Genomic DNA, 23,149 nt, shown 5'->3' on the forward strand with positions numbered 1-23,149 from the left:
GGTACTTCAATCTAAAGGTCATCCAGTTGCTTCGTTAACCTTGATAGCATTTTTGTTCTTTTCCTTTTCCTTTGTCTTTACTCGAGGGACCAATTTCATAAGAACCACACAAACCATAAGGATCAAATCCGTAATTAAGTCTAAAAATATTTTTTTTAATACTTTGAGTTTATTAAATTAATTAATTATTATGCTTTAATATGTATTAGTTATTATACTTTAAGTTTAATTTTAATATACAATATATATTTTTATAAAAATAATATGTATTACATACGTATACATATGCGTGATATGGAAATCCACCTCTGTCAACCATTAGATTGGTTGATTCAAATAGTGTGATTAAATGACGTTTATAATAATATTTTTTAAATTAAAAAATCTATATCTTTTGTATAATAATTAATATGTATTAAAGTATAATAATTAATTAATTTAATATGCTCAAAGTATAAAAAAAAAAATTAGACTTAATTACAGATTTGGTCTATGTGGTTTGTGTGATTTTTTTTGGAAATTGGTTCTTCAAGTAAAGGTAAAGAAAATACTGACAAACATTTTTTAAATAGGAACTAGGAAGAAGAGTTCATCGATCTTGACATTATACAAAATGGCAAATGCTTGACTTTTTCTACCACCTCTTGGCAAAAGAATTATACTTTTATCGAGAGGATGTGCACTTAGTGGTCTAGGGCTCAACCTTCAAGGTTAATGAAGGAACTGGATGACCGTTAGAAGGAGAGACCAATTTGTTGCAAAACAATATACAATGAGTCCTAATTCGCAATAAATAAAATTTAAGGACCATTTTTATAAAAATCACTAAACCACCAAACCACAAGGACTAATTCCGTAGATTTTCTAAACACGTGCCTACCTCGTGCAATTTTCATCAACAGCGTGTTTTCCGGTCCGTCTACGTATTCCCGCCTATTCTCTCCCCAAACCGCAGCTCTTTCACGATTACGTTTGCACTTCGCAATCGCCGGTGATTATCGATTCAAAGGTTTCATTCAATAACTTTTAGCTTCATCTTGTTCTTCGAACTTCATTATACATTTTTATTTCAAATCATATGCTCGATGAATGATTAAGCAAACGACTTCGAATTTCGATTACTTGATGAATCTGATAACAGGATTTGTTTTCCTTTAGATGCTTGTGAATCTCCGTTTCGGCCTCTGGTTTAGGGACTTTGTATTAATCGTCCTTCTAGCCTGTGTTGCTTCGCTTTCGATCAGGTTATTAATGCTAGGGCTTCTTCTCTCTGCATTAGGTGTTTTTGGATTGTTTTAGTTTGAGTTAACTTTTTTCTCCTTTACATGCTTTCAAATTTCTAAAAATGTGAGTAACGAACTTCAATGGAATTATGAAATTGAATCCTGTATGCAGTTACTATGTTGTGTGAGAATTTTCTGCTGACAACTGACAACAGCTCAATCTCTATCCATCTCCGTATTGTTTTCTTTTTTTACTAAATATTTACGGATTCATAGAATTGGTCAATACTGTCTTATACGTGCTTTTCTAGTTAAGTAGATCATGGGCGAATGTGTATTTGGAGAACGAGAGGACCCTTGCAATAGTGAAACCAGATGGGGTTTCTGGTAACTATACTAGTTCAATAAGGAAGGTTATTCTGGAATCTGGCTTCAGCATCCAAAGAGAATTTACGCTACACCTTGATGAAGATAGTGTGAGAAGGTTTTATGCTGAGCACTCAGCAAAGAGTTTCTTTCCAAGCCTTATTAAATACATGACCAGGTAGTTTGTTCTCTTTACAGTCATGAACTTTTGATTTTTTTTTTTGTTGCTAAAGTAATTATAATCTAAACTGATTGTTCTCAATCTTGGGTGATCGAAGAGTTCTATTTGAATTTATGGAAATACATTTCATCGCAACATAAGTCGTATTTCTTTATCTCATTTGCTACTTATATCTTTAATTCATTAATATGAGATTATAGATGAATTCTCTGTGGTACTGCTGTATCATATAGCATGAGGAATTGACCCAACATACTAGGAAGTGGATTAGCATACTCGGAACTCTAACCTTTCCTATCTTTCTTGGTTATTTATTCAGTTGACATCTGATGTTACAGGATTAAACCACTTTTATAGTAAGCAGTTACTTTTCATCTCTGGTGGTTATTATTTTTCACTCTTTTTACTGTGCCACCATTGTTGGCTTTCCAATCATACCATCATTGGGTTTAGTGTCTGTCTCTTTCTTGACATTCTGTGAAGCTCTTGTGCTGTTGCTGATTTCTTCCTGATAAATTATTTATGAACGACTACAATGGAAGGCCTGTCAATTGCGTATATTAGCCATTGAAATTAATCAACTGTATTTTGATTTTGGCATTTTGTCAGTGGCCCAGTGATGATAATGATTCTGCAGAAAGCTAATGCTGTTGCTGATTGGCGTGCTCTTATCGGACCAACTGATGCCCACAAGGCTAAAATGACTCATGCCGACAGGTTTTTTTTGTCTTTCTTGCATTATCTTACATTCTCCAGATTCAAGCCTGCTAGCTTTCCATGAGTAGGCAACTGGTCAATGGTGCCTTCTCTCTTTCACATTTTTGTTATTTTCTAACATTTTTATGTTGTCTGTAGCATTAGAGCGATGTGTGGGAAGGATTTAGAGCGAAACTGCGTTCATGGTTCAGATTCAGTCGAATCAGCTGCAAGGGAAATTTCTTTTTTCTTAACAGAGGCATTTCCAGGTCAACTTCTTATCCTTATTATCTACTCGCATTACATTTTTATTTAGCATATGAACTAGATATGATACTGATGCTTCTTTTCTTGGTAGAGGTATTGGTGTACAATAGATAGGGAGAAGCATCCACATCGTCAATATAGACGTGATAAATCTCAACATTCATATAATAAATGTATTTAGCCCAATTCTGTGTTGTCCCAAGGGTGATTGGTGGTGTGACTTCGCACATCACCAATAAAAGAATATAGTTTTATATATATATATACACAAGTCTATATATAAATATATATAGGAAGCTTCAGTATATCTAAGAGGTTGACCTTATAGTGTGGGTGGGGATCTCACCTCTTTATATAAAGGTCTTTATATTCAAACTTACTATTTGAAACAAACCAATGCCCAGTAATCCCACATGAAGTAGGGTCTGGGGAGGGCAAAAGGTATGCACACCTTACCTCTATCACTATGAGTAGAGAGGTTGTTTTATTGAAGACCATTGACTTGTGGATTTCTTTTTGCAAGACGATATCTTTCGAAAACTTTGGATTCTTCAGTAACCCTAAAAGTGTTCCAAAAAGACAAGAAATGAAGTTTAGAAGAGTTCATCCAAAGAAAGTATAACTGTTAGAGCACAGTTAGAGCTAGTATGAACAGTAAACAACATGAAAGAAGATTAAACAAGTAAGGACCTTAGAAACAAAAAGAGAATACGGAACGGCTAAAAGATCTAGCACCAAGTTAACCGGAAGACCCCAACTTGGCGAAACTCGATAACTCACACAAAAGCTACTCTTGCCTGCCCACACACCCTCTACCACATCAAACACCTCCCCTCCCTCAATCACAGTAACAAGTCCTTACATAAAATCTACTACCCTTGAAACACCCCAAATCAGCAGCGGAAACGGAATTTCCAAATAACATAATGAATCACTAAAAAGTCTAAAATTAGATCAAGCCACTTAGTTTCAACAAAAGTTTAACTTAAAGTCGCAGCGATAAAAGTTAAATCTCAAGTAAACGTTAGCTCCCAAAATATTATTCTAGTTCAAGACTAAAGTTAACTTCAAATAAATAGAAGTCCTCAAAAGCAAGTGGTCCTCTCTTCACAAAGCCCAAGATTTCCCGTAGCTAGATACCTGCCGGAAGAAAAACACAACATGAGCCAAATGCCCAGTATGGATTAAGATTACAACGTAAACAAAGCATAACACAATTGAAAAGATTGATTAAAGGTAAGGTTCCAAAGCATCTCCAATTCAGAACTACCACCGAAGTCCCGAGTAATCAAAGAATTTTAGGCTGAAACGACAAGGGTTAGTTTATACAAACCAAGCTTCCTACACGGAGCAAAATGATAACACAAGATATTCAAACAAATTGCAGTACACTGGATTCGCGACTCCAAGTGTATCCAAAATCAGTGGCATGTATGGCACTACATTGCACACTGATGACAAAGCTCCAAAAGTCCTAGGGCCGACCCATACACCTCCTGATAACCCATCACACCATGGCCAACTGGCATCAGAGCATACAAAAATCGGAAGGAGACGCCGTTGACTAATCACCCCGCGATGGGTAGCCAATAGTACCCCTACTAGTGGTTAACTCAGTATTCCTATTTTCCAAACTAATTTAACAAAAAGCTTCTACGTATGCATGGATGAATATAAAAGTATAAAACCAACCTCAACTCTGAGTATATTCATCATGCATCAAGATCTTATTACATCACAAAATCAAAAACGTATTTCTCACGTAAAATAAGCCAACAATAGAAATCGATGTAAAGGTCTCAAATATTAAGGTTTTGAACAAAAATGAATATTATTACGAAAATAATTCGAGGATCGAAATTGCAATTATCAACCAACGAAGCAATTTAAAACAGTTGATTCACGACAAATGTCACAATATAATAATTATAATTGAATAGAGTGTTGCTGAAAGAAGTACGGAGATCCTGGACCTTTTTGTAAAATATTTTCTGAAACAGGGCCAGAACTGTCAAAACAGTTCCTGATATTGAAAACAGTTTTAAAGGGGTTAATCTGTAATTACTGACAGGTGTGGTATAAAACTGTCTGAATAACATTCTATTAGTGTTGGAAAATAAAATATGAAGCGTCTTTTACAAATTGGGGTCTGAACTGTAAATAGTCAAAAACTGTGGGTCTAAACAAAATAACCCACGTGATGTTGTCTTCTCCACCCGACATGACCCATATTTATTTATTTTTAACCCATATTCTAAACCAACCCAAAAACCGTTCGATTTTCATATTTTTTTTCTTTGCAGAAGACATTTCTATGTTATTTTATAGATGAAACCCATCAATTTCATTAAGAAATCTCAGTAAAATAGCATATTGGAGTAACTCTAGAAATTGGGTTAGAAACACCATTAACAATCTCATTCCAAAAACTTAAAAAAATCATAGATAAAAGAATGATCAGGAACTCAAAATTAACAAGACAATATCAAATTAATATGCAGATTGTAATCGAAGACTTACCTCCAAAACATGACCCAATTCTTGAACCCCAAACTCAAGTTTGAACAAGATTTATGACCCAAGAAAGCTTACGATGTTAATAAAATAATCTAGAATTTGGTTATATCTGTAACCCTTTATATTTATAGGATAAATAAAAAAGGTAATTATGAAATTTGAATTTAATTTCCAAAAGATACGATTAACACTTCTCCAAGATATATCCAAAACTTATTTAGTATTTTTTTTAAAAACCAAATTTGCATAGAATTATAAAAGCCCATCAACTTCCAAGTAGCTTAAATTCAGCCTTTAATAAAAAAAGCTTATTTTTATCACTTTTTATGACTAATAATATTTTTATAAATTACGGATATTACAACCCTTGTCCTGCTCCTCCAAGGACTTCTATCTGAGGGCATGCATTTGGAAATATCTAAAATATACTATTTTGACCATTTTCAACTATTTGTCTTGAACCATGACTGGCACTTATTTATTTTTAGGATTGATTTTATCTTGCATTTTTATTATTCTATTTGTTCCGTTGTTAATATATAAATTATCATTATTAAATTTGTGTACAAATAACATATCATGTTCGACAGTTCAGGAAAATTTAGGTCTGGCTAGCGTTTTTTAGTACTTTTAAGATGATGAGATCATGTGTTGGGGATTACTTGAAGTTTGTGATGATAAGCTTCCCAAAGAATGATGAATCATTTTTGAGACTATATATATGATATACAAAACCCAACTAGACCAAACCAAACTGACCCAGCTTATCCCAAGGATCTGGGTGATGGGATGTACGTAGACCTGATCTCTGTCCCAAATGGTAGAGCGGTTGTTTATGTGAAACCCCCCGACTTGTGCAAGAAGAGTGTGAGCAAAAGGGTAAAAGGAACAAAGACTAGCTCAAAAAAGGAAAAAAAAAGTGTAAGGGGTTGGTACATTGAAACTTATAAAATGCAAGGTGAAGTAAGACAAAACGCATATAGAAGGGGTGAGGTATGAAAAGCCACATATCTCTCTATCCCTCTCTGCGTCGCAGGACTCTGGTGACCTAACCTGTTAACTGTCTACACCCTCCCCTCCTTGCCCCCACCCCCACCCTCAACCTCTCCAACTCCCTTCTTCCTAACACATTAAATAGTTAATTAGTCTGTGGATAGAAAGAAAGATAATGATGACTCTCAGAAAGGAGAGAAATTTGGCATGCTAATTGTTGAGGGAGGGTTATCACTTCTCAAAATACTGCTAAAATGTTATCTAGAATATAGTGGGGGTATTATTCAATTGCTTTTTGATGGATGATCCTATGACCATCCACCTTATAACATGGACATTGCCCCTGCCTGTAGGTTCCTGTTATACAAGTGGTCTTAGTAGCCTCTGTGGTTCCATCGCAAGCATTTGCCTGACACGAGGGCAAAATGGTCAGTTGACCTTTTTTCTCAATGGGAAGGTGGCCATGAAGCATAAAGGCTCCTAGGCTTTGTACATTTGGGAAGATATGCCGATATGCAACCTTTCCCTGCATTTTGCATACAGGCTTTTTATGTGATTTGATATGACCTAATAATGAATAGCTTTAGTGGTTGCTCTATGGTTTGCTCATCTTCCTCTTGGAAAAGAAATGAAAAGAAGGAACATAAAAAGAGATCCTGGATCAAAGAAAGTATTATCATTTGGTGGACAACTGCAATATATTTTGTTGGATAGAAACTAAAATCTGTGAATAGATGCAAACTTTATATTTTTCTCTCAGAGAATGACAAGTATCTATAAATTTAGAACTTATCGTTCTTCCTGGCAAATGTCCATGAAAAATAAACTTGTTATTGTAGCATATGTTCTATTTTTATCTGTACTATGTAGTGTGCCTTATACTGGTTTTGGTAATTGCATAACGCCACAGAAGGAACAACTCCGGAGCATGATGAACTCTAAACCATATACATTTACAGAAAAAGCATATGCTGTGAAGAACCTATATTTTGTAGCCATGGTGCTTCCATGAAAATGGTAATTGGGGGACTTTGGACTCCCCTTGGAACCTGTATCGCATGTTGTGCAAGTAGACTAGGCATTGCAGTCTAATTATGTTAGTTTTTTTTATGAGGTACGAATTATTATTTTGGATCCCTTGAAGACTTCCCTCATTTTTTGTATTATTTGAGCATAATGCATGATTTGAGGAACTTACGATCTACTTATTTGCTGAAAGCCACAAGTAATAACATTGTCTAGCTGGTGCATTAGGCTGAATACAAATGATCAGTGATTACGATTCCCTGGAGCTCAGTAGTCTTTCAAATATTGTTGAAGGATTATGAACTGTGACCTTATATCAGGATCGCTGTTTTGTAGGTGGTTTGTGGTTTACGGTTTAGTAGGATCTCTGTTTTTTAGGTGGTTTATGGTTTAGTAGGTTCTCTGTTTTATAGGTGGTTTAGGGCTATAGAGCTGACATTTAGGTTAGCAAGGTCCTAGGATAGATCGATGCGACACTTCATTTGAAGTTGTTAGTTTATCATACTTTATTCACTGACAAAATTTCCTAAACTTTTGTTGAAAAAGTTTCTGCCTCTCCCAAGACATTCCAAAACATTGTCGCAAGCTGGGACCGGGGGTATTTATGGAAACAACCTCTTTAATCCGGGAAGATTTGTATACGTCTTATCTTCCTATGCCCAATTTCTGGATGGGATTTACTGGGTGCGTTTGTCAGGTACTTTATGGATGGTGGAGGTTGCCATCATTAGTATAATATTTTTTTTATGTTAAGGGAGGAATGATGAGCTTCCTAATTTGGAAAGTTGGTTCCACGGATGCCGATATGTAGGCTGTATTTCTTAACCCAAGAACTCTGGTGGGTGAACCCCGTCACGTGGCTTAATTTCCTCATATGTTAAATTACTAGTAAGACCTTGATGGGAGTGATTGCTAGAGTCCATTTATCTTTTACCTTCTATTAACATGCATCTCGAGGAAAGCACATAAATCTCAAAATTGATGACGTAGAGCATGACGTTTTTTTGCATGCAATACAACCATGTTTACATGCATTTTCTAAATCCAATCATCCCTTTTAGAAATTACCCCCCCAAGTATCCAAGTTAAAACCATAGATCATAGGAATTCTAAAGAAAATAAAATTCCATCTATTAGTATGATTTTATTTTAATCTACTTTTAGTCTGTTATAATGTATAGATAAGATGCACCAAAATGAAATTGGTTAATTTAGTTTTGAAGACAATATCTGTGGAAGATTTGGATATTGATGTCACCTGGCAACTACTTGGGATAATGTTAGTGTTGATGAATGTTTGTTTAACTTGTTGATTAGTTGTGACGTTTTGATCCATTAAAATGCATGGGGAAAACCCCTAAAGATAATTAAAGAAGATAATATTGTATTGTTTTTGTTATCTGTTCTCCAAGAATATGGGGGTGGTTTAAGCGTAATGAAGGGAGGATGTGGAAGAAGGAATAACGCTTGTTTAAATCATAATTAATTAACTTCTAATGACGACGATTAGAGGGTAATCTCTAGAAAGAACCTGCTGGACGTTTCACTTATTCCCAGTACTGATCCTTACATGTCTAATTATGCATTCTATGCACTAATATTCTAATGCCCAGTGCCTCTTCACAAGGCCTTGAACACAACACCCAACTGCTTATAAATCTAATATTTTATTAATGTCAACACACGTGTGTTGCTTATATATCTAACATTTTGGTAAATCTTTTGATCATAGGAGCAAGCCTACTAACCCATTTCATGAGGTATGTAAAGTTGTTCAATTTGATTTGGGATTAACTTAACTTAACTAGGACCAGTGTTTACAGGGATGTCATTAGGCCATATTATATGATTAAAAGCCATTATAGTTAAAAGTTATAGGGGAGTGGAATTCTTAGCTTAATTGGACCTCCAAGGATGAAAATTGATAAATTTATTTTATGGTGGGCTCTAGAAAGTGGACAGTAGGGAGGTGAGAGGACGCAGGAACCGATTCGTCGGTTTCTGGGTGGAGGTGCGCTACTACATGATAAGGTGAGCAATTATAGACGGTTTTGTAATTGCTGTATACAATTTCAAAACTGTGTACAAAAGTCATCTTTATACACGGTTTAAAAAACACTCACAACCGTGTATGGAAATGTGAATCTTACATGGTTTTTAGATGAAATCATGTACAAAATGTATATAAGTTTAAATGGTTTTTTGTTCGAACCATGTACCAAAAAAATAGGCTTTTGAGACAAACTATGTGGAATTTTATATTTTGATTGGTTACATTGTCTCTTTGATTAGTATTGTTCCTGAGTATATATGGAATTAAAAGCTAAGGGAATCATTTAGCTGTAATGTTTTTCTAATTGTTGTTTACAGATTAGAAACTATGGGTTAAAGTCCAAATGGATCTACCTGTTGTTAGGATGTTGTATGATAGGGTTGTTGTTTAAGGTGTGTTTGGTACGTATTTTGAATAAGACGAGGACATGATTAGACAAGTGAGAGTGAAAGAACCATATAAGGTTTTGGGGTTTTAATTTGACATGAATAGTTTATTAATTTACCACTCTAATGTCATCTTTCTATTTTTGGTCCGTCATGTCTTGTTTCAGTCTAAGCGTCACATCCCACCTTTAGAAGAATACTTTTTGTTAAAGTGGGAAGAACAAGTTTTTGTTATGTTTGCTTCCAATCTGTCCTGCATATTAGAGATGATGTTACCTGGTAAGTCAATCAATTTAGGAGTATTATCATTTCAGCAGTTTCATTCTATTAATTTAAGCATGTTATGTATATATTATTGTATGTTTTAATTATTTTATCCTACAAAAATTGCAGCACATTTTATTTAGAATATTTCGCAACTTTTAAAAGCTAAAATTAATACTTGTGATTGTGACTGGTGCAGTGAATTGTTGACATCATTTTAGCTTATTTATTAAGCATATTAAAAAAGAAACCTTTGTTTGGCAAGTCATAAAGGTATTTCGAATAATGTTCAATAAGCTTTAATGTTTTCTCTCACTTTTTTTTTATAAATTATGTCCATTATATTTTAAAAAGAAAATTATGTCCATTATATTTTAAAAAGAAAATTCAGTGTCATTTTAGATTGTTTCATATTGTTATTTAGATTATGAGTAAGTTTTTACTAAATGTAATTCTTCTATCAACTAATTCTTTTGTCTAAAATGAGAAAGGAACACAATAAGTAATAAAAATGTGTAATTGTTATACTTTTTAATTAACTAAATACCTTTATTAATAGGGAGAATTTTTTTTATTTATCTTATTATTAAGGGTAGAATGGAAAAATAGATATTTACAAGTAAAACATTTATTTTGTGACAAATTAAAATAGAAAGGTGAACACTTATTTTAAACAAAGGAGTACTTTATTAGTCAACATTCTTTTAATTTAAGACATAAAAATTTATTAGTCAACATTTATTTTGGGATAGAAAGAGCATCTTACTAGGACTTTATACAGATAATACGTCATATCATGCTTAATAAATGACCAAAAAGTTATATAACTATTGTCGTTTTTAGATCCAATCCGATCATAGAGGGCAAAACACTATTTTTGGAAAACATTTATGTCGACGCCTAAATGCTAAATAAGGAAATGAAAAAATAAATATAAAATGATCGTGGTACTTTGAAAGGTTAAAAACTGATAAGTGTGAAAAATATAATTATATGAGTAATTTGTAACGTTGGTTTGCATTTGCATTTTTGAAGAGATATTTTCAATTACTCTTTTACCTTTTAACAGTATTTAGTAATACCAATTTATTGTTTTTGATGACTAATTGCAAATGTATTTTAGTTTAATATTTTTGTAGAATAATGTAAAAGCTTATATAGGTTGTGCCACCGTTGACTAGTCTTATAATAAAGATGAGTCATATGTTTGGTCCATGATGTAAAGAAATAAAAAAAAAAAAACAAAAATGCATTGTTGGTGAATAAAATCCTGGGACTTTGTGTGGTTCACCAAGATTCACAAATTGACCAATGTAAATCAATAGATCATAGCACAGAAACCCATATCTATTTGGAGCATCAAGATAGATCCAACGGACTGAAATATGACTCCTTCAAATCCCTTCACTCGACATTGTTCGGCATGTATTATTACAAGGAAACATGAAGGGATTATTATAATCACATCATGTCCTTATACATAGAGATCAAATATTCAAATCCCCCCCTTTTTTTTGTGTAAAGAAAAAAAATAGGTATATAAAATGGGATGGTTGGATGTAGACAAGAATTGGGTTCGTTTCGGAACTTGAAGCCTTTTCTCCCAAAATCTTTATTTTATTATTACTTACAAAAACCTAAACTCTCATTGGCTTCTAGGATCTGCTTCCATTCAAGACTTCTTTAGTGCCACTTTGGCATTGGCCCCCACCCACCACCACCACCACCTGTTGCCCTTCTCTCTTCATTACCACCGCCACCGCCACCACCTACTGCCTTTCTTGTATTATAACCACCACCATCATGAAGGTGAGATATAAGGGTTAGTTATCATTAGTCAATATGCATGTTTTCCAAACTGACATTCTGGTTTTTGGTCTTGTTGCAGCTCTTTAACTGGATGCAAAGTAAATTCAATGGTGGACAAGGGCATAAGAACTCGAATGCCACCTCTACTGCTCGTAAGTAACCTTTCTGTTTCTGTGGCTGATTTATTTGTGTTTGCATTGTTGGTAAATTCAAGCTATGATCTTCTTATTGGTTTATTTATAAACAACTTATTGGTTTATTTGAAGTTTAATTATTAGGAAAAAAAATCCAAAATTTGGGCATAAATTCTTGAATCTAGTATACTGCACATGCTTTTAGTATAAGAAATTGCATACATATATGCTTTGGTTGGTCCCTGGTGTAAGGAAATACATGAACCATGTTTTTAAGTTTATGTTTATACAAATGATATTGAAATTTTCTAACAACAAAGTTCAGTTTTGGAATTCACTGTCATCTTTTACTGGTGATATTTGAATGGTGATTTGAGCTTTCAAGAATGCAGACATTGAAATCCATCCAATGAAACAAAGGATTTATAGATCTTGAAAATCCATAAAAGATTCAGAAAGATGGAACTTTATATGTTCTCATTCAATTTGAAATCAGAATCATGTTTTTGAGTCATGTGTTGTGTAGATCATGCCAATCAAGAACCCCGGAAAGAAGAATTTAGCGATTGGCCTCATGGGTTGCTGACAATAGGCACTTTTGGCAACAATGACCTACCAAGTGAAAATGAAGAAATTCAAGAAAACCGAGGGGAAGGAACATCGTCTCCAGATCTTTCTGAATTCACATCTGAGGAGATAGGGAAACTGCAGAAAGAGCTAACAAAGCTCCTGTCCAAGAAACCGGCTGCTAACAAACAAGAGATAGCTGCTGATCTCCCGTTGGATAGATTTCTAAATTGCCCGTCGAGCTTAGAGGTTGATCGTCGACTTTCTATCACAGTTAATAGTGATGACAATGATAAGGAGGAAGATATTGATCGCACGATTAGAGTTATTCTTGGTAGGTGCAAGGATATTTGCATGGATAACAGTAAGAAAACGATTGGGAAGAAATCAATTTCTTTCCTTTTCAAGAAGATTTTCGTATGCAGCAGCGGGTTTCCATCGATTCCTAGTGTGCGTGATCCGCTTCCTGAATCAAGAATGGAGAAGGTAGTCTTGTTTTCTTTTTCGTTTATTTTGTTTTTCTTTTTTTTTTTTCTATTTGTATTCTGATTATTTTCTGATAACTGCAGCTCTTGAGGGCTATGCTTAAGAGCAAGATCAACCCTCCGAACTCTTCTCAAGCATCAACAAAGAGGAAGATGATCGAGGGTAGACGATCATCCAAGAAAAGGGAAGTTACAGAGGAGGAAAATGGGAAGGATGGGTCGAAATGGGTCAAAACTGATTCCGAATGTAAGTGTTTTTATTTTCAGAAAGTAAACTCGTTAAACTTGGACACTTGTATATGATATAAATTTGGAAGTTGGAACCCCGTTCTCTCCTCAAAGGGCTCTTTCGGAGGGTAATCTAATGGGGTTCTACATATTCTCAAATGGGACTTGACACTTGAATCTGTACTCGTGTAGCCCCCTTTCCAAACTCGCCTGAGGGGGAGTGCTAGAATCCCCCATCATCTAGTCTTGAATATATATTGAAACCTCCTTCTTATCCTCAAGGGCTTTTTTGGAGAGTCATTTAATGGGGTTCCACATGTTTTCACACTTGGTTTTATTTCCAAACACACCAAAAAAAGGGTATAGTTAATGAGTTTGGTTTAAAATTTGCAGATATTGTTCTAGAGATATGAATGTTACCAGACCCTGTAAAGATGATGATGACAAGGGTTGTATCTTTTTGTTGCTGATGTTTGAGTTCTTAAGGTGAAAAACTTGCCTTGTTTTTTTTTCTCTCTCAACAGCATTGACAAGGATGGATGACCAAAAGTTGAGAATTTGTAGAGCAAAGGCATCATATTGAACCCGTTGCATCTCTGTGTTTTTTTTCATGCTTGTATCCATTTTGGTGGGTGCAAATGCATGTTCTTATGTTGTATTATTTATGATGTATGTATGTATGTATACTCTTCTAATCACAAACAAACTTAATTGCCCATCAATGTCTTGTTTTGTTTTATGATGTTGGATAATTATATGTAAATGTTATTCCATAATATTGCATGTGGGCTCTACTTTTGAATGAAATGTATTGGGTTTGTGTTTAGTAATGAAACTTACTTTTGCATAGATCATCTATGTAACATCTTAGATCAGTCGTACCGGATTTTGTCTGCTTTATTCACATCTGGACTCACGGATTTAAAGTGAAGATATTTGGTCTTTTATAAGACAAAATTAGTTATCCTCCTCGGCCAATGTGGGAACTTACAATCCATGCCCTTGATAGCCCAACGTTCTCACCGGCACACCAATCTGGTTCCCGACTCTGATATCATTTGTAACCTTCCACACTAACTGTATCAGATATTGTCCGTTTTGTTCATACCTGGACTCACGGTCTTAAATTGTGTTATTCGTTACAAGACAACCTTTGTACCCCACCCAACTGATATATATATATATATATATATATATATATATATATAAGATCTTACAATATAAAAAAATGCAACACAATTACATTTGAAAATTGTTGCCAAATATATCTTGTTCCACTTAGTTCCAGGGGGGTGAGGGTAAACAGGCTTGTCCCATACGTGTTCCACTTAGAAACACACCAAACATGAGACAAGTGTGTCATGTCCTGTCCTGTTCTGTCCCATCCTGTTCCACGTACCAAACGCACCCCAAGAGTTTCAAGATCCAAAAATGAATAATAATGATACAATAGGGTCAGTTTTAGCATACGCGATATCTTGAAGGACCAAATAAATAAAGTTCTTGTTCCAAGCGGCTTGATTAAAGCATGAAGCATCAAGGGGTCATTTTACATCACCTCCCCTTCCAGATTTGGGGATTGTTAATTAGGGTTTATAGATAGATCTGGACGGGAAAAGAGAAAAGAAACAACTAACACTCTTTCTTACTGTTTTTGATATCGAGAGTGTGTGTTGGATTCGATATTTCGGGTTAGTTGTCGGTTTTTTTTTTATCGATTTCGCAGATCGTTAGGTTTTACTAGTTTTATAGGGTTTTTTTTGTTCTGTCGTCATTAGAAATCGGAAAATTGTAGCAGGAGATAAGAGTGTTAGGGCGAGGTATTAGGGTGAGCTTGTGCTGCCAATGCGATTTGTTTCAATTTCAAAGAATTTTTCGGTGATTTTTCTGATACCGAAAAGCTTGAGTGCAATGTCTTGGGCTGGTCCTGAAGATATACATCTGTCTACTTCTCTTGCAAGCTATCTTGATAGTAAGTCGTGGTTTCCATTTCTTCTTTTAACTTACAAAGTCTTGATTTTCATTGGCTTTTTATGTATTAAATTGTTTTCGGAACGGGTAAAGTGCTCTTTTGAGTTGTTGGTTTTTAGGTGGTGTATGTGTTGTAGGTTTCATCCTTCCAATAAATGATATCGTTCATTGAACTGTGTAGATATTGTATGCTTTAAGGAAGGTGTTAATTTATTGGCGCCTTTTCCAGAAAAGCGTACCGTATACTAGTGAGATTGACCGATTACCTACTTGCCTTTTGAGATTCTCTGTTTGATAGAGTGGAGATCGGTGGATTTGGGCCAAAATGACTTCTTGTTTCCTTAATATATTGGGGTAATTCTAGAATGTAACATGGAAATAGATTTTGGTAACTTAAAGCACTTAATGGGTTTTGGTTGTATGGATTCATCTGTTTCATTGCAGAATGTATTTGCCATGTAAGGAATTGCCGGTCTTATTGGTAGAGTGTGAAGGAAAGGGTAGTTTGAAGGATTGCTATCACTCCTAATTTATACAATAATACCCAAAAATTGAGCAACCACTAATATGATGCTTTTGATAAATAGAAGCTGTATCAGGTGGTGATTTTTTCGTAAGGATATCTGTTAATATATCACCATGTTGGACTTGGACTTAAACTTAACATTGATTGAAGCTTTCTGTGTATATGGCTTTGTGAAATCATTGTACATATATCATGTGTATATATATATGGATTAAATTATCGTGAAACTTGGTCTTCAACCAATAATATTCGCATTTTACCTGAGGGAAAAGTTGGTCTTAATCTGATTTCATTAAATGTTGACAATTGTGTTCCAGGCAAACCGCATTGCACATTGATTTGTTGCATTTAGAGTATCCAATACATATTGCTAGAACCATGTTCATAGCCAATAAAGGAAACAAGTTTACATAGAACATTTATGTATTTATGCCATTAAATATGGAATGGCGGTGGAATCAATGAATGAATGCCAAGTCTGTAGATTTTTTGTTTGGTAGGCTCCACGTGGTATATAACCAATTTACTGCTTATCTACACTTCTCTCTATTTATTCATGAAACTAAAAGAAGGCAATGGCTAGGCAGAGGCTTCAACGATATATCCTTGACAAAACTCCTACAACACATCCATCATAGTTGCAACGAGAGCTTCAACGATTTTCTTTTTAAACTAGCAGGAATCAGAGTCATGTCTGGATGTATTTTGTTCACTAACAGTATCTGCTTGTGAAGTAAAGACATACATGTATATTACTACAATTAGTGCTCCATTATATGAATTCAAAGAACTAGCAGTAACATTTGTTGGCAATGAGTGGTAGAATTCTGCTTATATGACAAGAGAGTACTAGTGTCAACTATAGAATCTTTGTCATGTGGAGAAAGTAACTCTTTTAACCTTTTATCGACCTTTGACCAACCAAGTCCATGGATTATGAGTCCACCACCATATATCCTTAACAAAACTCTTATTTTTGGAAGATTGACATGGTCCACGGAAGCCACTATGAGGATCTAGCTATTGCACTTTTGTGTACTAGCTAAAGCATTACGTATGTCCGGTGGAGATCATATTCATTCCGGTACCGTAGTAGGTAAGCTTCAAGTGAATTCCAAAATAAGGTAATATAGAGAGAGGCAATAGGTAACCCTTTGACTGCAGCCAGTGCCTAAGGGTTCTCATGTGAAGAAGTTATACTCCCAATTACTGGTTAGGGCTGTCTCTTATTTGCTTAGGTGTTGAAGTCCACTCCTTGCTCTCCTTTGCTTGTAGTTTGCTTTCAGTTTTATGTAATCAACTTAAACATGTGCATTTTTTTCCACAGAGAAACTTCTCGTATTGCTAAGAGATGGTAGGAAGCTGTTGGGGATACTTCGCTCTTTTGATCAATTTGGTACTGAAATTTCTAGAATTTTTTGAACTTGTTCATCAATAAAATATTTTTGGTGATCGTATTATTGAGAAATGGATGTGTGGTCACATGCAGCCAACGCTGTCCTTGAAGGGGCTTGTGAACGAGTGATTGTTGGTGATCTTTATTGTGATATCTCGTTAGGTCTCTATGTAATCCGTGGCGAGAATGTTGTTTTGATTGGCGAGCTGGTATGCATCTTTTTTGTGCCTTCTATTTAATAAAAGTTGTTACATTGATAAAATTCTTGTATTGTTCGTCTTCCCTTTCATAAAAAAACTGTTAAGCCAATAACGTTTATTTGGTTGTTTTGATATGTTCATGTGAAATGCATAGGATCTAGAGAAGGAGGAACTCCCCCCTCATATGACCTGTGTTTCTGAAACTGAGATAAAAAGGGTAAGTGCTACCATCACACGGCACACCCTCTTTTGTTTTTTCTTCGTATATTTTGTCATGTGATATATTTGGATGGATAAGGGATCAATTAGTTGAATGATGTTGGTTGATTCTTGGGTCATTAAAAGATGAAATTTTAGTAAAGATTTAACATGATCGATTAATATTGGGTTTGTTATGTTGTTAGGCTCAGAAAGTAGAGAGGGAAGCAACAGATCTGAAGGGTTCAATGAGAAAGAGGATGGAGTTTCTTGATATGGACTGATAAGAAGATTGAATCCCCTATTATTCTTTGTTACTTTTGTTGATTAATCAATGTGTCATCATGATATGCCATGTCTTCCGCAAATATTAGCGCGGGTGGTGGATGCTGGCCTGGCTATTATCATCATCATCATCATCATCTGTTGGACCCTTTTGCCTCTATATTTCAATTGCATAGTAAGTAGCCCTTTCCAAATTCACAAGGTAACCAACTGTTATCGTTATGTCACCCATCTTTTTTCAGTTGGATAGATGTTGGGTGGTTTTGGAATAATGTCTTTTAGATTTTGTTCTATGAGTAGTAATGTGTACATTTTGCTATTTTGCATTTCTTGAAGCTTCTGTTTTCCTTTAAGAATGTTTCTTCAGGTGTACAGTTGCAGAAAACAATTCTAAATGATAATTAAACCTTTTGTTTTAAGAGAATATATTGATGGTTTTGTGTATGTACTACAAAGTGAGTGACTGTTACCAAACGCTCGCTTATCCGGGTAAGTGCTTATCAAGTCACGTTATCTTAGCGGATGAGTATGGCAAGGACCAAGACTCTTACCACAGTTAGCACTGACCGGGTAAATTGTCGCATACAATGTTGTTTTGATGGACTAAAATCTTACACGGTAAGTAAAAGTGATAGTGTTGAATTTTTATCAGTAAGCGTTTACCGGGTAAGTGTTTGGTAAATGGCCCCTAAACTTGTTAAGTTTTGTCGTAGCATCTATGAAAGAAGATCCATAAGCAAAGTACATGATGTGAATTATAATCAAACCAAACAAATTCAATAAATTTTGTTCAAGAGTAGGATTTGGGAGGGATGAGATGTATGCAGTTCCGACTTTTATTTGAAGTAGTCCTATGTCTCAAGAAGGTCGTGCCATTCTTCTTACTGAAGATGAATTGAAATGACGAAAAGTGTCATGTTCAACTTCAATTGCTTATTCCATGTCTTCCTCGACTCGACTGTAACAGTAACACTAACACACTCTCTAATGACCTCACCGATGCCACAATTGGTTTTCTGCTCATGTGTTCGATAAGGCCCAACCACATAAGCACTCTCATTTTCAAGCCAACACTCTTGACCCATACCCTCTAAAATTTTCCTTTCAATATTTGTGGTACCTTCTTCTTGTGAGCATCAAAATCGACCTTTTTTTTTTTGTAAGAGTGTCCGAGTCAAAGCCCGACTAATCCCCGGCAAATTTGGAGGCTAAACATGACCCCACTTAAATGTCGCCAACACTCCCCTCCCAGGGCTCGAACTCGGGTTCATGACTATGTCACGCCCAAACCTTTACCATTAGGCTGGAAGGTCTTTGAACTCGATATTTATTTTCAAAATCGACTTTGAATGCATGAAACCGATAAAACATGAAGTTGAAACGATTCATTTGAACTCGATATTTATTTTCAAAAAATGATTTTTTTTTGTTACAACTTAAAATCATTTTATAAAGTAGTTGTGTTTTTTTTAATTACTTTTTAAGGCTTAAAATGTATAATAAACAATCACATCACATAATATTCACATCAATAAATTGCTTTAAAAATAATTTTTAGAAAAATATATAAATTTGCACGTTTTTAATCGAAGTCGGTGCATGAGTCAACTTAACCATGGTTTGAACTCTTCTTGTGTTGTGGGAGATCAGCTCTCTCTCTCTCTCTCTCTCTCTCTCTCAAACCCAGATCTGCCTCTAGATCTGATTTCTCTAACCACAAGCAATGCCGTTGCCGGATTCTTTGACCCCCATATCCTTTCTACTGCTTCTTAGCCTTATTTGCATTCACGCTTCCGTCCATAATTACGCCGGACTCAAGTTCTCCAGAAAAGGAAATGCATATGTAGTCCATGGAGGAAGTGAAGGAATCTATTACTCTCATCCTAACCTCAATCAATCCTCCGCCTCCTCCAATGGCGATGCCTATATTCGGTAACTACTATTTCACTATTTGTTATTGCTGTTTCCTCAAGTGAATTTTGATGCCTACCTTATTCCACATTTAAATGTCTGTAATTGATCCCCATTTTCTTTTTAACTAAGATTCATTATTAGAAGCAACTATGTTCTTATCGCCGCTACAAGCTTAAGCCAAGAACAGCAAGGGCTTAAAGCAACTTTTGTGCCAAATTTTGGGGATGCCATAATAGTAAGTTGGATCCTTCTCCAACAAGCTGTTTGCTTGTAACGACTTAAGGTAGTAGGCTAAAATAAAACCTAATCGACATCGTATATTTCACAATTTAGATCCATAGGTTACTGCTTTCCTGTGCTACTTAATGGTGGGGTTTATGTTTACCTGACATTTTTGTCCTTCTTTATTTTCTTGTGATTTTTTTAGTTATTATTCAGGAAAGTGATGCATATGACATGTTAGCCAACAACTATAACTGGAAATGTTATTACCAACCTTTTACTTAAGTTGACACTTAAGAAGCTTGGTTTATAGTTCAGATGGAACTTACAGTTGACACTATAGATGCAGAGTATCTGGGTTGCTTGACAATGGGGAAATGTAATAGATGACGGTTGAATGGTCTGCATTATTCATTTAAGATTTTACTGAGCAAAGGGGGGCATAATGGAACTGTTCATTTGGATCTAATCAGTTCCGTGGTCAACTTATTTTTTATTTTACTTTCTGTGGTTCTTTCATCTTTAGATGGATTCTAGGTGCATATGTGATAAAAATTACATATCTGACCCTATTTTTATTTGGATCTAGTTTTGAAAAGATCATATTCCGAAGACCTCAGGAAGCTTCGAACTTCAGCACCGGGTTGATTTATGCCATTCTTTTTGAGGTGGATGACCGAGAGACTATTGGTGGCTCTGCCTATGGAGGCCAAAGAGCTATCTGTTGCACCTCAGATCTAGCGAAATTGGGTGCATGTAAGGAAGGGGAAGTTATTCATCGCCTATCAGCAATAAATCCTGGTTGGCCTGAAGTGTTTGGTGTCTCATTTGATGTCAATGAGGAAATTTCCACTATGCAACCGAGGTCTGTGCAGATTACAAGAACCGGGATGTATAATTTGTACTTCATGCACTGTGAACCAAGACTTGGTGATATGGTTGTAGAGGGGAAAACTATATGGAAAAATCCCAGCGGTTACCTGCCAGGTAGAATGGCACCGCTTTTGAACTTCTATGGGTTCATGTCTCTTGCATTTCTAGTTCTTGGAATCTTCTGGTTCTCCCAGTATGCAAGATACTGGAAGGAGGTTCTTCAATTGCAGAATTGTATAACATTAGTTATAACATTGGGTATGTTCGAGATGGCATTATGGTATTTTGATTATGCAGAATTTAACGAGAGTGGGGTGCGACCAACGGGGATTACCATATGGGCAGTAACCTTTGGCACTGTCAAACGCACTGTTTCACGCTTAATCATCCTTACTGTTTCTATGGGATATGGTGTTGTAAGACCGACCCTGGGTGGTCTTACTTCAAAAGTTGTCATGCTTGGAGGAACCTTTTTCCTTGCATCTGAAGTGCTTGAACTGGTAGAGCATGTTGGTGCTGTCAGTGATCTTTCAGGAAAGGCAATGTTATTCTTGTCTCTCCCTGTGGCAGTCTTGGATGCATTCTTTGTACTATGGATATTCACCTCCCTTTCTGCAACTCTGAATAAACTCCAGGTAATTGCTTTCCATTAATATGAATATATATTTTTTCATGTAATCACTCTATACAATTACAACTCTACCTATGATTAATTTCTTTCCCTTGAGTAGTGGTATACAATTTTTCTTAGATTTATTCTATTCATAAAACAAGAGGATAAAAGACCATGGAAATTTTCAATCTCTAGATGCATCCTTATTATGGTGCCATGATTTTTTATGGGGATTTATAGATCTCCAAGGACCAAATTTGGCTTTTCCACTTGGCAGTTGGAAGATATGTAATGCTTTGCGCTTTTTCACCTTTTGTTTGTGAGTGTTTTCCTCCATATTCAGTGGGATCGTAGAGCTTAACTTATGATTTGACTTTAAAACCTTTTCGTTTTTTTTTTAGTACAATCTGTTCTTCAAGTGTAGTAACTAAAATAAGCAGTTTTTTTTTTTCCTTGTGGCAATTCTTGAACTAAACATTTGAGTTCATATCCATGGACAATAGAAAGAAACTCATGAACCACTGTCCTTTCCTGCTTTTTGACATGTTGGCATGGTTCCGAGTGTGCACAACTTGAGGTGTTACTTCCTGGAATAAGTTCTTGCTTTCTTCTCCCCTGTCACTTGCATTTCTCCTGTGAGCCTTCAAAGGTTTCCACTTTGGGCAATAGCATCTACTACCAGATCTTTGCTATCCTAACTTGATTGCTCTTATATGATATGGCAGGCTAAGCGAATGATGGCCAAACTAGATATATACAGAAAATTCACAAATGCTTTGGCTGTTGCTGTTATTGTGTCGGTGGGCTGGATATGCTATGAGGTAAGATTTCTTATTCTACATACAGAAACAGTATGCTTTCTTTATGCATGGTCTTATGGGGAACAGGCCTCAAGCGGTTGAGATGTTTAGGAACCTAAACTTTTAGAACCTGAAATGAATCAAATGTGAACAAAATGCTGGTTCTTGTTTCTTATGAAGGAACTTTTGACAATGTGGCATGCATCCTCTTTCTTTCAGCTTTATTTCAAGTCAACTGATATATACAACGAACAATGGCAAAATGCTTGGATCATCCCTGCCTTCTGGCAAGTTTTGTCGTTTTCTCTTCTCTGTGTCATCTGTGCTCTTTGGGCACCATCTCAGAATTCAATGCGGTAACAAGACACAGACTCTTATCTAATTGCCATTTGCTTCTATTGTTTGTCATGTTGATCAAATGCGTGTGTTTGAAATATGCATAAGTGTGGGATTGTTTTGTGGGACAGATACGCGTATTCAGATGACGGAAGTGAAGAGTTTGACAAGGAGGATAGTTTGACACTCATAAAACCATCTGCTGCTGTTTCAACAAAAGACGAGAATGAACTAGGGTCGGTTCAGATAGAGAGGGAGGATGGAGAAGAAGATAAAAGAGAGTAAGGGTGTATTTTGGTTGCATCTTTGTATGCTTAATTAAGTCCTAAATTTGTTTTGTTAAATTATATAGAGAGTTTAGACTCCTAGCTACTGCTACTGCTACTGTATATTTGAAAAGGATTTTAAAATATTCCTTTTAAATGAGATGTGAATGTTATGTTGATTGAATACAAACCACTTGCTTTATTTTTGTTGGAACCAAAACATGGTTAGGGTACGTACCCTTGGTTTAACTTGATTAGGGGTCAAGGAGGGCTATTATCTAAGGTTTCTTCCTTGATCTGTTACCTTAGTCTTGATAAAACGTGTTGGTAACGTAGAAGGGTATTGGGAAAGTG

The 23,149-nt window shown here is 35.5% G+C and overlaps 4 protein-coding genes across 12 annotated transcripts; all 4 read left to right on the forward strand.

The window, feature by feature from the left end:
- Positions 1–944: 944 nt before the first annotated feature.
- On the forward strand, positions 945–11,890 carry LOC112511386 (probable nucleoside diphosphate kinase 5). 3 transcript variants are annotated; one of them, XM_025116986.1, is made up of 6 exons: positions 945–1,009; positions 1,159–1,244; positions 1,543–1,767; positions 2,380–2,487; positions 2,626–2,735; positions 11,861–11,890. In XM_025116986.1, the coding sequence occupies exons 2-6, from the start codon at positions 1,159–1,161 to the stop codon at positions 11,866–11,868; spliced, it is 537 nt and encodes a 178-aa protein (XP_024972754.1). In that variant the 5' UTR covers positions 945–1,009; the 3' UTR covers positions 11,869–11,890. The 3 variants fall into 3 exon arrangements, with proteins under 3 accessions (XP_024972754.1, XP_024972751.1, XP_024972753.1); XM_025116983.1 differs by lacking the exon at positions 11,861–11,890 and adding an exon at positions 7,154–7,432; XM_025116985.1 differs by lacking the exon at positions 11,861–11,890 and adding an exon at positions 2,827–2,926.
- LOC112511385 lies at positions 11,724–13,664 on the forward strand. The gene is made up of 5 exons (XM_025116982.1): positions 11,724–11,781; positions 11,861–11,933; positions 12,442–12,968; positions 13,052–13,214; positions 13,589–13,664. The coding sequence occupies exons 1-5, from the start codon at positions 11,776–11,778 to the stop codon at positions 13,606–13,608; spliced, it is 789 nt and encodes a 262-aa protein (XP_024972750.1). The 5' UTR covers positions 11,724–11,775; the 3' UTR covers positions 13,609–13,664.
- Positions 13,665–14,760: 1,096 nt separating this feature from the next.
- Positions 14,761–18,190, forward strand: LOC112510761 (sm-like protein LSM1B). 5 transcript variants are annotated; one of them, XM_025116094.1, is made up of 6 exons: positions 14,761–14,886; positions 14,974–15,167; positions 17,020–17,088; positions 17,182–17,297; positions 17,443–17,505; positions 17,693–18,190. In XM_025116094.1, exons 2-6 carry the CDS (start codon positions 15,041–15,043, stop codon positions 17,768–17,770), a joined length of 453 nt encoding a protein of 150 aa, XP_024971862.1. In that variant the 5' UTR covers positions 14,761–14,886; positions 14,974–15,040; the 3' UTR covers positions 17,771–18,190. The 5 variants fall into 5 exon arrangements, with proteins under 5 accessions (XP_024971862.1, XP_024971864.1, XP_024971863.1 ...); XM_025116096.1 differs by having other exon boundaries at positions 14,991–15,167; XM_025116095.1 differs by having other exon boundaries at positions 14,994–15,167.
- LOC112510760 (transmembrane protein 87A-like) lies at positions 17,854–23,006 on the forward strand. 3 transcript variants are annotated; one of them, XM_025116091.1, is made up of 6 exons: positions 19,388–19,703; positions 20,497–20,894; positions 21,078–21,415; positions 22,119–22,214; positions 22,413–22,549; positions 22,661–22,976. In XM_025116091.1, the coding sequence occupies exons 1-6, from the start codon at positions 19,495–19,497 to the stop codon at positions 22,812–22,814; spliced, it is 1,332 nt and encodes a 443-aa protein (XP_024971859.1). In that variant the 5' UTR covers positions 19,388–19,494; the 3' UTR covers positions 22,815–22,976. The 3 variants fall into 3 exon arrangements, with proteins under 3 accessions (XP_024971858.1, XP_024971857.1, XP_024971859.1); XM_025116090.1 differs by lacking the exon at positions 19,388–19,703 and adding an exon at positions 17,854–17,946 and having other exon boundaries at positions 20,497–21,415; XM_025116089.1 differs by having other exon boundaries at positions 19,379–19,703; positions 20,497–21,415; positions 22,661–23,006.
- Positions 23,007–23,149: the final 143 nt, after the last annotated feature.

Source organism: Cynara cardunculus (genome assembly GCF_001531365.2).
Source record: "Cynara cardunculus var. scolymus isolate 2C chromosome LG 4, CcrdV1, whole genome shotgun sequence".
Taxonomy (NCBI): domain Eukaryota; kingdom Viridiplantae; phylum Streptophyta; class Magnoliopsida; order Asterales; family Asteraceae; genus Cynara; species Cynara cardunculus.